Below are 17978 nucleotides of genomic sequence, written 5' to 3' on the forward strand. Positions count from 1 at the left end.
ACTTGTAGTTCTGCAACAGCTGGATTTCCACTAATTGCATATTCCTGTCCTAGTGCATTTGTATTGCAAAGTGGTTTTTGCCAATAGTAAATAAGGCCCTTTGTGACAGAAAACACAAAATTACTTCCCAAACTGGTATTGAGTATTGAAAGAAGAAGACACACACACACACATCTTTTTTTTATGGAATTTTTAATAGTGCACATTCCAACCAGTGCCTCTTTTTTAGATATTTTTCTTTTTGTTTTTTTTGTTTTTTGGTAATTTTTTTTTTTTTTTTTGGAAACATATAAATATATAGATATATCTATATATATATAGAAAATAAAATTATAAAACAAATACATAAAATCGTATTTTTAACTATTTACATAAAACAAGGGGTAAAGCCAAATTTTGAAGATGCACACCAAAAATTGGTAATGTCAACATGTGCTATGTACCATCATGAGTGATCAATGGACGCGTTTGGTGTTTGCAATCCCTTCCTCTCACATACTAGAATGAGGAAGGGTTTGCAAACACCAAATGCGTCCATTGCGATCCTCTGATGGCACATAGCACATGTTGACACACCTTGTGCATCTTCAAAATTTGGCCTCTAAAAACAATGTTCTAAAAACATTAAAAACTTTTTGGCAAGGAAATGAAGAACATGATCTTCCGTTTTAGGGAAAAGGGGCTTAGATTCTCCCTAAAACATCGATCATGTTCTTCATTTCCTGCCTCATAGTGTCCAGTTGTCTCTGCATTTCATCGATCTTGCCATTCCAGGCCATGATCTGCCCAATCAGCCTCTGGGCACTGTCTGTGGAAAATGGCTCCGCGGCTTGTCCTTCCACAACCAGATCATCACCTAAAAACATGTGTAGATAAAAAATTGGTTAAAATATACAGCCATTAATTGTTTACCTTAAGCTGGGTTGTCAGACCCTCTCTTTGTGGGGTGTGTATCTCCACCACCTCTTCCTCCTCCACATCTAGCCCTGGGCTGGGCTGATCCAGCTCGGACACGGGGCTTGGCTGCTCCATCTCTGACACGGGGCTGGGCAGCTCCATCACGGACACGGGGCTGGGGCTAACTGCCCAATCAGGCTGGTGAGGTCGGGGGGTCCTGGGCTGCTCCGCCTCTTGTCTGAGTCTTTGTTCCCCTATGAGAATGAAAAAACAAACAAAAAAAGGTATACTTTTAAGCATAGTGATATTTGAGTTCAGAAATTGGAATATGAAACATTGGTTTGAAGTGGTGTACAATTATTAGCTGGTTATTACAAGCTCCTAGTTTAATACATCATTAAAATGACATTTTTTTAGTTAGGCTGTGTTCAGACTGCTGCGATGTGCGAACGCTGCAAATCTACTGTGGTTTCACGCATCGCATGCCTCCCGGAGGCAGTTCGCACTGCCCTATGTGACCTGCTGGGAGTGTCAGTGTAAAGTTTTATTGACACCTCCAAATTAGTTCTCATATCACAGTGCATGACCAGTGTATAACCTAGGTGACTTCTTCCCCTTTCAATCTTTAACACTGCTACGCCCCTTAACTTCTAAACACCCCAGAAACTGAGACCACACCAATCTGGAGTAAAACATGGCCGTAGCAGCCAATTATCTTTATTATAAAATTATTCAAAATAATTAACATAAATAACATAAATAACATAAATAACATAAATTAACAAATCTAAACTCAAGTATTAAGGCACTTCCTCCCTTAAACTCCTCCCGTTGGTCTGTGCTAAGATAAACCCACCAAACACCATCATAAAAAACTTCCGGCACTGCGGTCCCCAACTCTAATAGACCTCAAGCTGACAAACTAGCTCAGAGGCCAAACACTGACCGCAGTGCACCTAATACCAACTTCAGCTAAAAACCCCTGTTAGCTGTACACCACCGACGGGTACTATACCACCGATAGGTCCCGCACTCTTCGATCACTGGGGTAAATCCTTCATCTGCACAGACCAACACCATGCCGCTGCCACGACAGCTCAACTGAAAAAGAAAGCAAACACGTTACTAAAAACAACATCCCCCCCAAAGCTAAGGGAGGGAGGGTGGGAAGCTCGCTCCTACTCTGCAGACTGAGGAGGGGAGGAGCCGCCCCCTCTAAACTATACTTCTGCTCCTCCCCTCCCAGAATGAACCCTGTACCGCCCTCTCAGTCCCTGTTAACCCTGGTCATGCCCCCTGCGCCTACTCTGTTGAGTTCTGCTCCGGGCTTTCTTGACCAGTGTATAACCTAGGTGACTTCTTCCCCTTTCAATCTTTAACACTGCTACGCCCCTTAACTTCTAAACACCCCAGAAACTGAGACCACACCAATCTGGAGTAAAACATGGCCGTAGCAGCCAATTATCTTTATTATAAAATTATTCAAAATAATTAACATAATTAACATAAATAACATAAATAACATAAATTAACAAATCTAAACTCAAGTATTAAGGCACTTCCTCCCTTAAACTCCTCCCGTTGGTCTGTGCTAAGATAAACCCACCAAACACCATCATAAAAAACTTCCGGCACTGCGGTCCCCAACTCTAATAGACCTCAAGCTGACAAACTAGCTCAGAGGCCAAACACTGACCGCAGTGCACCTAATACCAACTTCAGCTAAAAACCCCTGTTAGCTGTACACCACCGACGGGTACTATACCACCGATAGGTCTCGCACTCTTCGATCACTGGGGTAAATCCTTCATCTGCACAGACCAACACCATGCCACCGCACGCAAGGGCAAAACCTTACCAGTGTGTGCCCTGCCACACCCTCAATGCCCTCTGAATGCCATCCTGAATACCCAGGGACCATAAATCCGTCCCTACATCATTCAGGTGCACCCCATCTCTCCTAAGGTAGCGCCAAGTGTCCACCTCCAACTCCAAGTGCCTCACCGCCAACCCCCCATTCCTGACCACAAAACCACTAATCTCTTTATTGATCTTCTTTCTGGCCCTGTTAATTTTGTCAACGGACCTTGCGAACCTCCAGGACGTACGACCCACCATGTCCGACCACACAATGAGCATGCGTGGGAAGGCAAGGCGGAGCTGGCAAAAATCAAGCTTAATGGCCTTCACTAAATCCAGCATGGTTGAAACACCCAAGTCGTTGCCTCCAACGTGCAACACCAGCACATCAGGAGGCCCGCCCAGGCGCGCAATTCTATGCACTTCCACCACCGCCCTGTCCCATAGCATGCCCGGCACACCCAGCCACCGTATAACTGCATCCTGCCTGGAAAACCCGAGTTGACGACCGTCCGGGCGGGCATCCCCCCATCTGGCCCCCCAACAAACATATGAGTGGCCAACTATCCACACCAACCCCTGCCGTCCGCCTGTAAGAAAAAAGAGAGAAGACATACGCCCAACGTCAATAAGAAAACACCAAACAGCACAACCCCCCTAACAGTCCCCTCCTGAAGTTAAACCAATAAATGCGGGCGTACGTAAGACAGGAACTGCCGAGATTCCCATCGCCCAATGCGCTTTACCGCCGCTTCATCCAAACCCCACCTAACCGCTTCCGTCGCCGCCCCTATACGGAAAGAATGCGAAGAGAATTTTTGCTCCCCCAAACCCAACGCAACCAGGCATCGCTTAAAAATTGCCGTAAACTGAAAACGCGAAAGCGACCGTCCATCCTGATGCACCAAAAAGGACCCGCCCACAACCGGACGCACACTCAAAAAACTGCACACCAACCCAATAGGGCACAAGGGCGAACCGGGAAGCGCAAACACTTGCACCATCTTACCCTTGCCCCGCTGATCCGTTTTTGACCGGCTCACCAGAATGGACAGCCGGTCACTCTCACACACCACCTCATCCAATCCCAGACCCCCTTGTTGCCGCTGGGACGGGCTCACCAACTCGCTAACCCGAAAAGCCCCAAAAAACGCCAAAGCAAAAGCCGCCCTAAACAAGGCCACCTCATAGCTCGAAGAACAAATCCCAGAAAGCTGCGTCAGCAACTCCCCTAACAGCGTGAACGAAACCGGGCGCCTAGCATCCCTGCTAGGATGTGCGCGTCTATAACCCTTCATGGCCTGCCGCACCCAAAAATCCTTAGTCAAGTCAGGTAAACCCCGCATCTTGAACCAAAATGCCAACCCAGCCAACTTTTTATTAAGCCCTGACACGGAAACCCCCAATTCCAAATTCCTGGAAACAAAATAAATCACCAGCAAACGGAAGTCCCGATCCTCCCGACCCCCAGCAACCTGCTCCACGAGGGCGGCCCATTCCGCCCACACTTTACTATACGCTGACCACGTAGTCTCGCTCACCGACCGCCTGATCCAACCGGCTATTCCTCCATAGCAATCTTCCACAGCCATTCCGGGCAAGGGACCCCACGTTCCTCCGCCCCCGGTGCCAACTCCCAAAACCTGTCCCACTGGAAGCGAGACAAAGCATCAGCGATAACGTTCTCCACCCCCGGAAGATGTACAGCATACAGAAAAACGTTTAACTGTAAACAGCGCAGAACCAGGTGCCTGAGCAACCTGACCACCGGCGGAGACGCCGCAGACACCCGGTTGAGCACTTGAACCACCCCCAGGTTGTCCCCATGGAAACGCACTTTCAGATTCTGAAACTCCTCGCCCCACAATTCCACCGCCAGCACCACCGGAAAGAGTTCCAGCAGCAACATGTTCTTGACCAGGCCCGCCGCCTTCCACGACTCCGGCCATGGCCCCGCGCTCCACTTTCCTTGGAAAAAGGCCCCAAAACCCGCCGCCCCTGCAGCGTCTGTGTAAAGCTCCAGGTCAAAGTTGCTGACCGGGCCCGACATCCACAGCGCCCTGCCATTGAAGTTAGCCAGGAACGCGTGCCAAGTCGCCAGATCCTCCCTATGTGCTTTCACCAGACGCACATAGTGCTTGGGTGAAGTAGCCCCCGCGGTGCTGGCCGACAGCCGTCGGCAAAACACCCTCCCCATGGGCAGTATGCGACACGCGAAGTTCAACTTACCCAACAATGATTGCAACGGCCTAAGCTGAACCTTGCGCAGCCCTAGCATCCCACGAATGTCATCCTGCAGCGCCTTCAGTTTGTCCTCCGGCAGCCTACATTCCATCCTCTCCGAATCCAAAACAATACCCAGGAAACTCAACACCGTGCGCGGACCCTCCGTCTTGTCCGGCGCCAAAGGAACTCCAAACTTCTCGGCAACATGCTCCAACGTAGCCAACAACACCGCGCAAACTTCGGAAGCAGGCGGGCCCACGCAGAGGAAGTCGTCCAGGTAGTGTATTACTGAATTCAGTCCCGCGACGTCCCGCACAACCCATTCCAGAAAGGAACTGAATTTCTCGAACAGCGCGCACGAGACGGAGCAGCCCATAGGCAAGCACCGATCTACATAAAATTCCTCCTGCCACTTACAGCCCAGCAGGCGGAAGCTATCAGGATGTACGGGAAGCAAGCGGAAAGCCGATTCAATATCAGTCTTTGCCATCAGCGCCCCTCTGCCATATTTCCGAACCCAAAAAACTGCCGCATCAAACGACGTATAAGACACCGCACAAATGGCGGGATCAATGGCGTCGTTCACCGACCCACCTTTTGGATACGACAGATGATGAATCAGCCTGAATTTGTTGGGCTCTTTCTTGGGCACCACACCCAACGGCGAGACCACCAAATTCGGAATAGGCGCCACCGAAAAGGGGCCCCCCATGCGCCCCAACGACACTTCCTTTCGCAATTTGTCCGACACCACCTCCGCATGTTGCAAAGCCGACCGCAGATTGCGGGCCAAGGGGGCGCTACACCCAACTGCGCCGGAATCCGAAACCCCTCCGCAAACCCCTGTGCCAGCAATTGCGCCGCCTCCCGATCCGGATAGCTAGCGAGGAAAGGCAACATCCTTCCCACCCTCACCGGCGTGGTCCCCTTTTCCCACAGCATCACTGGGCCTGCCTTTTCCTTGCTTAAAACAGCGGGACAAGGGATGTCCCCCCCCACCACAGCCGGAGCACTCATGCTTGTACTTGCATGACCCTCCGAACTTGCAGGAGCCCTCGTTGTACTGCCAGCACACCCCTTTTTTCCTTGTGGCCGATTGTCCGGAGGCAGCGGACCCACCGGCCCCACCCTGAAAAAACTGGCTGGGCGACCGCGCTGAGGTCATAAGGTGCATCCACAAACTGATGTCCTTATGATCCCATCTTAAAGACGGGCGAATAGCCCTCCGCTGACTAAATTGTTCGTCGTAACGCAACCAAGACGTTCCACCGTAGACGCGATATGCTTCTCCCACGGCGTCCAGGTAGCAGAAAAGGGCCGAACAGTGCTCCGGGTTCCTTTCCCCTATCACGCTTGCCAATATGGCGAACGCCTGCAGCCAATTCACAAACGTCCGAGGAATGAGCCTATATCTCCTCTTCTCCTCGTCCTCCGGCCTAACCCTATCGAGATTAAACTTTTCCAATGGCAGGAGAGCGAAAATCTCCACGTATTCGTCCTTCCAGATCTTCTCCTTAACTTCCGGCCTCAGATGGGCCCCCAGGGGCCCCTCGAAGCACACATAAACCTCGCATTTCGCCGCATCCGCTAGGCGAACCAAGTCCTGCTTTTTTGCGGTGTCAGCGGTGGCCCCCCCCTGGGTGTCCCCTCCACCCCTTGATCAGCCACCGTCGCCGCCGGGGCGGCCGGCGCCACCACCGGGGCGGCAGGCGCCGCCGTCTCCACCGACATGCCCACCGCACCCCCCGACCCCCCCCAGTACCACCAACCCCCGAGCTCGGGCCCACCCACGCCGCCATCGGGGGAAGACCCCCGCCCCCGTCCGACTCAAAACGCCGGACCAACTCCTTCAGACCCGCCAGGAACCCCTGCAAACCCGCGTCCCCCACCTCGCGGCCGGACGCCAATGCCTGCGGAGTGGCCGGTGCGGTCCCCGATGGCCGCCCCTTGCGGACCCGCCCCGCCCCCACCTCCCCCCCCACATCAACATTAAAAGCAGATAAAAAATGTAAGGACTCACCGTGTTGCCTGGATGGAGCCCCACCAGCCGAAGGTCCCGAGTCCACCACTGCCGGACGCTCCTGCTGCCCATCGTCGTCCGACCGCGACAGCTCCCCCTCCGAGCGACTTTCCGGGAGTTCCTCTTCGCTAGCAGACTGCCCTCCAGCGGACGCGTCGCTGGATGACGGGGATCCGCGGACCTTCCTTTTCCTCCGCAACGCACCAGATCCGCATGCCGACTTCTTCACCGACTTTCCGGGACCGACCCTCTTGCTGCTGCCCGCAGTGCCGCTCCAGGCCACTGCCCAACGCCAGCACGACTCCACCGCCAGCCTGCGCCCGGTGACCCCCAGCCGGAGTCCCCTGCCGCTTGCCAGTCCCAGAGGGGCCACCTGCTGTCTGTCCCTGCAGCCCAGCAGCCATCTTCCCCTGCAGTCCACCGGAAAGCCCCGCCGCCGCCATGCCTGGAGTCGGGGCCCTGTGGTCCTCACGTGGCCTCCCCACCCTTCCAGCACCAGTCTTCCCCCTGCCAGGCTCCCCCACCACCTTGCCGGCCTCATGTATCCTCTTCCTGGAGCTCCCCCCGCCAACGGCGCCGCCGTTCGCGTCCCGGGCGGGCCAGAGGGGGGGGGGTGATGACCCCCACCGCGTGCACCAACAGTCCCAGGGAGGGGGGAGAAAGGGGCGGGGTCCGGCGAGAAACGGTCCGGAGGCCGCTCGCGCCGCGCTCGCGCCGTCTCCCGGCGTCTCCCGGCCGGGCCGCACTGCCGCTGGGGTCGACTCACCCAGCGCCGCTGCTAGCCGTGCCTCCAGCCATCCAGGGCCCCTGGACGCCGATTCAGCCTTCAGCCGGGCGAAAAGATCTTCCACCGCTGCCATAGCTCCACTAAGCTCGCTCCTACTCTGCAGACTGAGGAGGGGAGGAGCCGCCCCCTCTAAACTATACTTCTGCTCCTCCCCTCCCAGAAAGAACCCTGTACCGCCCTCTCAGTCCCTGTTAACCCTGGTCATGCCGCCCTGCGCCTACTCTGTTGAGTTCTGCTCCAGGCTTTCTATCTTTAAACTCGGACAGGAATCGGACCACATGGTGTGAACACCCATGTGATCCGATTCGGCTGTGGACTAAAAAAAGGGCCATGTACAAGTTTGGGCCGGATGCGATGCGAATTCAGCCATACTATATGTATGGCTGAAATCGCATCACACAGAGATCAGAGCACTGCAGTGCGGTGCAAATCACATTTGATCTCGTACATTGCAGCAATGTGAACCTAGCCTTTAACCAAACTGTGATACTTTATATCTTTTGTCCAAGTTTCACAGACGGACACACTCGAATCATCCCCTGGAGTACCTGTGTGTGATTATGTCAAAAAATGTTCTATGATGTCCCAAACTACACTAAATGATTCCCAGTCCAGATGTTGAACCAGCATTTTATCTATCTATCTATCTATCTATCTATCTATCTATCTATCTATCTATCTATCTCATTTTTTTATTGAGACTACATTGCACTGAATAAATTTATGAAACTTTATTAAAAATGTATATCCTAAATTGAGTGTAACAATTCAGTTTATCATGAACAATACAAAAAAATTAATAACTAATTAAAATCTAATCCAACACCAGATAAATTTACACCATATACAAATTCATGCTATTTACGCCCACATATACGAACAACCATATGCGCTCATTACATGAACTATTGACTACACGAACTATCAAATTCGCCATATTTACATACAATACCTACACGAACGATTACGATTAAATCGCCAGATTAACATATAATACCTATACGAACGATTATGTCCGACAGTCACGATAAACGCGGAGTTTACTCACTTTTTTTCAGGGCCTTTTTAAAGCGATGATATTGGTCCGGCTCCCTGGACTTGATGTCGGAACATCGTTTCCGGAGCTGGTCCTTGCCTCTTCGTACCCCAAATTTGCTATGCAAAGTTGTGACGACCATGTCCATGATGCCGCTTTTGCGGATATTGGGTTTGGGGTACGGCCCATTATCCCCATCATAGTCCTCCCTTCTCAATATAGCCACCATCTCCACCATCTCTTCAAAGGCCATGTTTGTGGCCTTATATCTCTTTCTTTCTCCGGAAGCATGGGGTTCAGGGCTTTCCTCCGCGCTGCTCATTGAATTTACGTCCGCCATTTTCACCTATCAATCTCCCACAGCAGGACGAGGGTAAAAGGGGCGGGGAAATACGGTCACACGGAACGTCGGGGCGGGCGACGCAGGCGGAGCTTGAACGCATGCGCTGTATATAAAGCGCTGCCGCGAGACCGTACGCTTGTCCGAACGGAAGCAGCGAGTGCTACACGCGACGGTAAGATAGTTATCGTTTTATTTTATTTTAATTTTAAGCCTGCGTTAGGAATGTGTATAGTGAAATTTCATCTTATTGATGGTTAATTGATTTTTATGTGGGTTGGTGTTTGAGTGGGGTTGGTGTTTTGTGTGGTAGTGTGGGGGTGGGGGTGGGTGTGTGTGTGGGGGTAGTGTGTGTGTGTGTGTGTGTGTGTGTGTGGGGAGGTGGGTGTATGGGGGGGTAGTGTGTGTGTGTGGGGGGAGGTGGGTGTATGGGGGGGTAGTGTGTGTGTGTGTGTGTGGGGGGGGGGGGGGGTAGTGTGTGGGGGTAGTGTGTGTGTGTGTGTGTGTGTGTGTGTGTGTGGTAGTGTGTGGGGGTAGTGTGTGTGTGTGGGGGGGTAGCGTGTGTGGTAGTGTGTGTCTCGCCTACATTGTCACAATATAAATAGTGTGCATTTGGTCTGAAATTTTTTTTGTTTTTAAGTATTTATTTATTTATGTATTTTTTTTTTTGTTTTTCAGAAATCGAAATGCAAAAATATAATCCAGACCCCTTTAAGGAGGAGGCCTTCCTCTCTACATTTATTGATATAATAGAGTCACACAGGAGCCTTTGGGATTCCAAACACCCACAATATTCTAACCGTCTTGGCCAGAGGAAGACACTGGAGACAGTTTTGACGTTTGTGAAAACCCGACTCCCCCAGGCAGACACTGACTTTGTGAGCAACAAAATTCAGAACCTGCGTAGTGTGTATAGGCGGGAGCGCAAAAAGATCCTAGAGTCCCAAACATCAGGATCAGCAGCAGGTCAGGTCTATGTACCTAGGCTGTGGTATTATGACAAGCTGCGTTTTCTGCATGACACGTCAGAAGCCAGGCCGTCACTTTCTACTCTTCCGTCTACCCTTCCCTCCACCCTTACCTCCACCTCAGGTGAGCCATCCCTGGAAGATCCAGACCCTTCCTTGCTGGACGAAGTTGATGCGCCCAGCTGGAGCCAGGTATATTTTAGTTTCTAAAGTTTGGATTGCTCAAATATTAATCATGTAAAGTTCAATGTTTGAATTGCTTCCAAATCTAGGATTTCATCACAAATTAAATTAGATATAAGGATACAGTAGTTTCCACAAATGTGGCTCAAATCTTGGTGAACTGATGGAAAAATGATGGTGTCAAAATGATAGCCTTTTGTATTTCAAGACAAATGTATTTGCAAGTGAGAACTGTAAAATTGTTAGTGATTGATGATTTCTAAATATAGACATATTTTATTTATTGATTTCTTTGTTTTTTTACACAGGATGAGCTCACCCAGGAGGAGGCCGGGACCAGTGGTATGGAGGAGGAGACCAGCCACACGCAGGAGCTAGCTGGGCCCAGCAGGAGTCGGACCGAAAGCCAGGTCCCTCCCCTCCGCCTAGCCAGCAAAAGGCCCAGGAGGATGACACGTACAGAGGAGGAGTCCTTGGCACTTATACGCCAAGCCACCCAAGTGCTGAGCAAACCCCCCAATCCTGAGGAGGCCTATGGTACTTATTTGGCTAGTAAGTTACTAGAAATGGAAAAAGCACAGCGCAACTTGTGTGAAGCCATTTTTTTTTATGCCATTCAACGGGGTCTGAAGGTTGAGCTAACACCGACCACCAAACTGTATAACGCAGACCCTACTGCTCCTCCTCCTCCTCCTCCTATCACAAGTCCACCACCAGAGGCACAGCCTCCAGTGAAGCGTGGAGGGAAGGCAAGACGGAAGAGGCGGAAGTGACTGCCTGGCTTCAGTCTGCTCTGAAAGAAGACGCAGGCTGTTGTAATACCACAGTCTGGGGACATAGATCTCATCTGCTGCTGTTCCTGGTCTTTGGGATTCTAGGACCATGTTGTGCTCCCTATTTACATGTTACACAGGTTCTGAATTTTGGTGGCCACTCACTTGATGTGTGCCTGGGGGACAAAAGGCTTCACAAACGTCAAAATTGTCTCCAGTGTTGCCTCCCTCTTGATTTAGTTTTGTTCTGACAAAAAATAAATATTTATTATTTCAAAAAATATTGTATGTTTTTTTTTTTTTGGCTTAAAAAACAGAGTTTATTTGTGAGTAGGCAGGTACATGTCAAAAGACTCTGGGGGTTATTTACAAAACACACGTTCATGTAAATATGCTAACTTCAAGTGCATTTTTTAAAGCACTGCAAGTGCACTTGGAAGTGCAGTCGCTGTAAATTTGAGGCTTAACATTTGAAATGAGGGGAAGCTCTGCTGATTTTGAACATGCAATCAAGTGTAAGCTAAAATGCTGGTTTGGGTATCTATCTATCTATCTATCTATCTATCTATCTATCTATCTATCTATCTCTACTTACATAGTCCTGCTTGGCCAAAAAAAATGCAAGTCCATCTTGTTTCAAACCCCCCCCCCCCCCACAAAAAAAAAAAAAATAAATAAATAAATAAATTAACTGACAATAGTAGTTCCAAAAATATATAGTAATAGATAAATTCTATAATTAAAAAAAAAAAAAAAATATATATATATATATATATATATATATATATATATATATATATATATATATATATATATATATATATATATATATATATATATATATATATATATATAATTTTTTTTTGTTTTTTAATATATATATATATATATATATATATATATTTTTTTTTTTTTTTTTTGGTTTTTTTGGGGGTTTTTTTTTTAAATTATGTTTTAATATATTTTTCTAAAATTGGAAGATTAATCATAGGATGAGGATGAATAAAAACATTTGGTATAACTCTGTGTGAATATAAGCAGCAAAGCTACTTCACTTTTCTTGCATTACGAAGAAGAAAAGAACGGGCTATATTAAAAAACCACAAAATTAGCAGCATGACGAATATGCTAGCTTCAATACGAACACTAGTTTTACAAGACCGAGCGCTTCCGCCCTGTCCGCCCTGTAAATCCTTTCTGGGCATGCGTCATACTTAGTCCGTCCAACTTGCCTACACACGAGCGGACTGTCCGCTGAAACCAAGTTTGGACGGACAAAACCAAGTTTCAGCGGACAAAATTACGGAAATTCCGAAAGACAAAGTCCGTCAGACTGTCCGCTGAAAAAGTCAGCTGAAGCCCACACACGAGCGGATTGTCCGCTGAAACATGGTTCAGCGGACTAAGTTGGGCAGACAATCCGCCCGTGTGTACGCGGCCTAAGTGACCCGGTACTGTGGTCTTTCAGGGCCAAATAACAGGGGCACTTTAGAGAGGATAATCATCACATAACTACCATTTATGTCCCTCCCTCTCCCAATTTACCTGCTGGGGGTCAAGCAAAACTCCACTCTTCTTATTTTAATTATTATGATCAGGACTAATAAATACCTTGTGTAAAAATGAATGCAGCATTTCCTACCCCACTTTTAAGTACACAATGGGGTTTATTTACTAAAGATGGAAAGTGCAAAATCAGGCTCACTTCTACATTGAAACCAATCAGCTTCTAACCCTAGATTTTTCAATTAAGCTTTGGTAACAAAACCTGGAAGCTCATTGGTTTCTATGCAGAAGTGAGCTTGATTTTGCACTTTCCAGCTTTAGTAAATAAACCCCATTGTGTACTTAAAAGTGGGGTATGCCTGTAATTGTTTCCAGCCCTAGGCCCTTTTTCATATTTACCAGACAAACCTTAACTGCTTTGCTAAAAAAAGGCTCTGATTTACATACACTAACTCAAGCTCAAATGACACACAAGCAGTTGTATAGGTCGGAGGAGCATTACACATTACCCCTATGCTGCTCTGAGTGGTTCAATTACAGGTTGTCTGAAAGCAAATGGGTTTCCGGTGAGCCATTTGTTTGGAAAACCAAGAATGCTCTTTGACACGTGTCACAGGTTAACCCAGCAATTCAGGGGCCCTGTCACCTTGCTTGTACAGTCTTAGAAATTGGCTTCTAGGCCTGAAAACTGCATAATGAGGAGGGGTCACATGGTCCCCCATACCTGGAAGGACTAGGTATTCTATGACCAGGGCCGCTGATAAGGCAGTACAACCGGTCCTTTAATACTGGGCCCAGGCCTCATCAGCTAAACAGGGGGGGTCCCTGTTTAGCTGATGAGGCCTGGGCCCAGTACTAAGTACTGTTTTTTTTTATTGTTCATTTCTGCCTAAATGGATTTTACTAGACCACATCCCCCTCCTACTTTCTTGCCAGTAATACAATTACATATCCCTGGGCACCATCGGGTCAACAGTGAGGCCCAGAAGGTGGGAGCAAAGATTTCATTTTTGTGGAGTGTCGCTGTGTTTACTGCACTTTGAGAGGTGGGGAGAGGGGTGTAGGTGGAGTTTGGGGGGAACCCAGTCAGGAACCTGTATGGAGCCCCATGATTTCTAACAATGGCCCTGTTTATGGCAGCTGGAATAAGTGGAGTAACTATAACTGGGTCAGGGATTTTAAAGAAGACCACTTCATTTTCCTGGAATAGGCAAGGAGATAGGTTCTCTATAAATGTTCACAAAAAAATAATATGTATATATATACATATATTTTTTAGGGATATATAATATTAATTTAGGAATGTAAAATTATTAAAATAATTTAAAATAATACTGACCCATAGAAACCAGACTTATGTGTCATTAAATACTGATCCATTTGTCCACATCCAGAGCCCTCCATTATTCTCTCTCTTCAGGCCAATCCAGTAATCTGATGAGCCTTTGAATCGTTGAAGAAACTCCTGGTGGGAAAAAATTAAAGTAAATTTTAGGACTGATAACACAAGCTGGCTGGGTGTGATGGGTTTGTGTCCTCGGGACAATCGTTAAGGAATAGGGATGAGCTTCGTGTTCGAGTCGAACATACGTTCGATTCAAACATCGGCTGTTCGCCCGTTCGGCGAATTCCGAACGTTATGGGCCGTTCGCGCCAAATTCGTGTGGCGCTCACGGCCCACAGTGCACTGCATCATCGCAGTTCATTGCTGGCTCATGATTGGCCAAGCATGCACTGTGACCCCGCATGCTTGGCCAATCACAGCGCCAGCAGCGAGGAGAGCCATGATTGGCCACAGGCAGGATGCCTGTGGCCAATCATAGCTCAGGCTGTGTAGTACACGCCCCACACTATATAAGGCCGCCAGCGCGGCGGCCTTGTGTAGTGTGTTGGCGTCTGAAGCAGTTAGTGGGTGTTCTGTGTACCTTCAACACAGTACACACCGATCGTTATCGGCCGATTTTCGATCTTGCTGTTGTGTAGTGGTTGTTGTCTGCGTGCCCTGACCGCAGTATACACCGCTATATTCACCTCACCTATATAGCTAGTGATCTATCTTTTATAATAGAGCTTGCAGTCAGTAGTGTTGTCTGCGTGCTCTGTACCCAGTACACACCGCTATATCCACCTACATAGCTCTTCTCTATTTGAGCCCACTTGCCATCTGCAGGAGTTATTGGAAGTTGTGTGTGCCTCCAGCACAGCACAGTATACATCTGTATATACCCCTTTATCTCTGGTGTTCTATAATAAAGGCATCTGCAGGAGTTAGTGGGTGTTTTGTGCCTCCAGCACAATATACACCTGTATCTACCCTTTATTGCTGTTCTCTAATAGAGCCATCTGCAGGGCTTAGTGGGTGTTGTGTGACTCCATTACAGTATACCCCTTTATCTCTGGTGTTCTATAATAAAGGCATCTGCAGGAGTTAGTGGGTGTTGTGTGCCTCCAGCACAATATACACTACCCAACTGCTGTTTTTCCCAACTCCCTTCAGGCCATTACCATGTCTGGAAGGCCAGCAAGGAGAGGCAGACAGGCGCGAGCCGATAAAAGAGGGCAAGCAGGCTCTGTGTCTAGAGACAACAGTGCTGGTCGTGGACGCGGTGCATTGTCATCAGCACGTGGCCATGGGACACGCTTGTCCTTCTTTTCGGCAGCTGGACATGTTGAACCGCAACATGCCAATGACTTGGTAGAGTGGATGACCAAGCCCTCTTCATCCTCATCCTCTCTCACCCAGTCTCAGGGTACTAGCAAAGCAGCTGCCAACGCATCGTCTTCCCTCGTCTCAATGTCATCATCAGTGACTCCTTCCCTACACCCACCACGTCCTCCTGAGGAGTCTCCTGAACTCTTTGAGCACAGTGTTGGGTACATGCTCCAGGAGGATGCCCAGTGTTTTGTAGCCTCTGATGATGACACTCAGCTAGAGGAAGGCAGTAGTGTGAATGCAGAGAGAGGGGATGCTCAAGAAGGACAGCAATCTGGCAGTCATGTTCCACAAGCTGCAGCATATTGCCAGGTTTGCTACAGCGATGAAGAGGGAGGGGATGATGAGGGCACTGACTCCACGTGGGTGCCTGGTAGGAGAGAGGAGGAGGAGGAGGAGAAGGAGGAGGTGGAGGAGGAGGCACATGTCCAACGAGGCAGGACGCCCTCCGGGGGCCAGCTTAGGGGCGGCACACCGACTGAATCACACCGCAGAGCTCCGCCTGTGCAGGGCGCTGCCTCTGCGCGTTATTCTAAAAGTTCTTTGTTGTGGGCCTTTTTTGAGACAAGTGCATCAGATCGCACCGCTGCTATTAGCAACATATGTCTCAAGCGTATCTCGCGTGGCCAAAACATCAGCCGCTTGGGCACCACATGCTTGACCAGACATATGTTGACCTGCCATGCAGCTCGTTGGCAAGCGTACCTCAAAGACCCACACCAAAGAACAAAGCGGACCTCTCCTTGCTCCTCATCAGCTGGCATCTCCAACCCCACTAGACCTTCAGTCCTCTCTGAAACCTGTTTTGAGAGGAATGAAGGTGTAGAATTAGGTGTGTCACAGCCAAGTGCTTCCGGGCACTCTGCTAGCAGTACACCCACGTCCGATTATAGCAGGCAAATGTCCCTGCCCCAGCTGCTGGACCGGCGAAAGAAGTTCACTCCCAGCCATCCACATGCCCAGCGGTTGAATGCTAGCTTGGCTAAATTGCTAGCACTTCAACTGCTGCCTTTTCAGTTGGTAGACTCGGCCCCCTTCCGTGAGTTTGTACAATGTGCGGTTCCTCAGTGGCAGGTCCCCAAACGCTCACGGAAGGCGATTCCGGCTCTCTACCGGCATGTGGAAGGCAATGTCCTTGCCTCGCTGGACAGGGCGGTCAGCGGTAAGGTGCATATTACCGCTGACTCATGGTCCAGCAGGCATGGACAGGGACGTTACCTGTCTTTCACGGCCCATTGGGTCACTCTTCTGGCAGCTGGGAAGGATGCAGGACAAGGTGTAGTAGTGTTGGAGGTTGTTCCGCCACCACGTCTCCAAAATGCTACTATTGGTTGTGACACACCTCTCTCCTCCACCCCCTCCTCTTCTTCTTCCTCCATGGCCTCTTCCAGTGCTCTGTCCTCAGAACCAGCGGTGCTCCGTAGGCGTTCCAGGGGCAAGTACGCAGGCAAAACAATGCCATGCCGTGCTTGCGCTGGTTTGTTTGGGGGACAGGAGCCACACTGGGGCGGATGTTTTGTCAGCTCTGCAGGGGCAGGCCGAGAGGTGGTTGACGCCACTCCAGCTTAAGCCAGGAATGGTGGTTTGCGACAATGGCACCAACCTCCTCTCCGCCCTCCGACATGGACAACTGACCCATGTGCCCTGTGTAGCTCACGTCCTTAACCTGGTGGTGCAGCGGTTCTTGGGCAGGTACCCGGGCTTACAGGATGTCCTGATGCAGGCCAGGAAAGTCTGTGTGCATTTCCACCGATCATTTAATGCCTGTGCTCGGCTGGCTGAGCTCCAAAAGGAGTTGAACCTGCCCAAGAACCGCCTTATATGTGACATGCCCACCAGGTGGAACTCAACGTTGGCCATGCTGCAGCGGCTGCACACGCAGCAGAGGGCCATCAATGAGTACCTGTGCGACTACGGCACCAGGACAGGGTCAGGGGAGCTCGGTTTTTTCTCACCACGCCAGTGGGGCATGATCAGGGATGCATGCACTGTCCTGTCACCGTTTGAGGAGGCCACAAGGATGGTGAGCAGTGACAGTGCATGCATCAGTGACACTGTACCTCTTGTCCACCTCTTGGAGCATACGCTGCGTGGAATAATGGACAGGGCACTTGAGGCAGAACAGAGGCAGGAAGAGGAGGACTTCCTTGCCTCTCAAGGCCCCCTTTATCCAGACAGTGTTCCTGCTCTGCCACCCATCACACAGGAAGAGGATGAGGAGGAGGAGGATGATTGTGTCAGCATGGAGGTGGAGGCTGGCACTCAGCATCAGCAGCAGCAGCAGCAGTCTTGTAGGGATGATTTACAGTCCCAAGAAACACGTGGACTTGTACGTGGCTGGGAGGAGGTAGCTGCGGATCATGTTGTCCTTAGTGACCCAGAGGACTCCGGACCGAATGCCTCAGCTAACCTACGCTGCATGGCCTCCCTGATCCTGCAAAGCCTGCGGAAGGATCCTCGTATTCTTCGGATCAAGGAGAGGGACCATTACTGGCTGGCCACTCTCCTTGATCCACGGTACAAGGGTAAGGTTGCCGACCTTATCTTGCCATCGCAGAGGGAGCAGAGGATGAGACATCTCCGGGAGGCCTTGCAGAAAGCTCTGTGCAACGCGTTCCCAGAGACTGGGAGGTTACAAACTCCTGGTCCTGGACAACGTGTTGCTGAGG

At 49.7% G+C, this 17978-nt stretch overlaps 1 protein-coding gene across 1 annotated transcript in view; it reads right to left on the reverse strand.

Annotated features, from left to right (window-relative positions):
• Nucleotides 1-206: 206 nt before the first annotated feature.
• LOC143929845 (C-type lectin domain family 2 member D-like) overlaps nt 207-17978 on the reverse strand; it is a gene marked incomplete at its 5' end in the record, with an annotated part of 41371 nt that continues 23599 nt past the window's right edge. Inside the window, 2 exons of the mRNA XM_077453820.1 lie at nt 207-1151; nt 13936-14061. Coding sequence (XP_077309946.1) covers nt 13951-14061 — 111 coding nt within the window. The remainder of the gene's footprint in view (nt 1152-13935; nt 14062-17978) is intronic.

This window comes from Lithobates pipiens, unplaced genomic scaffold, assembly GCF_037356315.1.
Source record: "Lithobates pipiens isolate NorthernLeopardFrog02 unplaced genomic scaffold, aLitPip1_a1.2 Scaffold_25, whole genome shotgun sequence".
NCBI classification, from domain to species: Eukaryota; Metazoa; Chordata; class Amphibia; order Anura; family Ranidae; genus Lithobates; species Lithobates pipiens.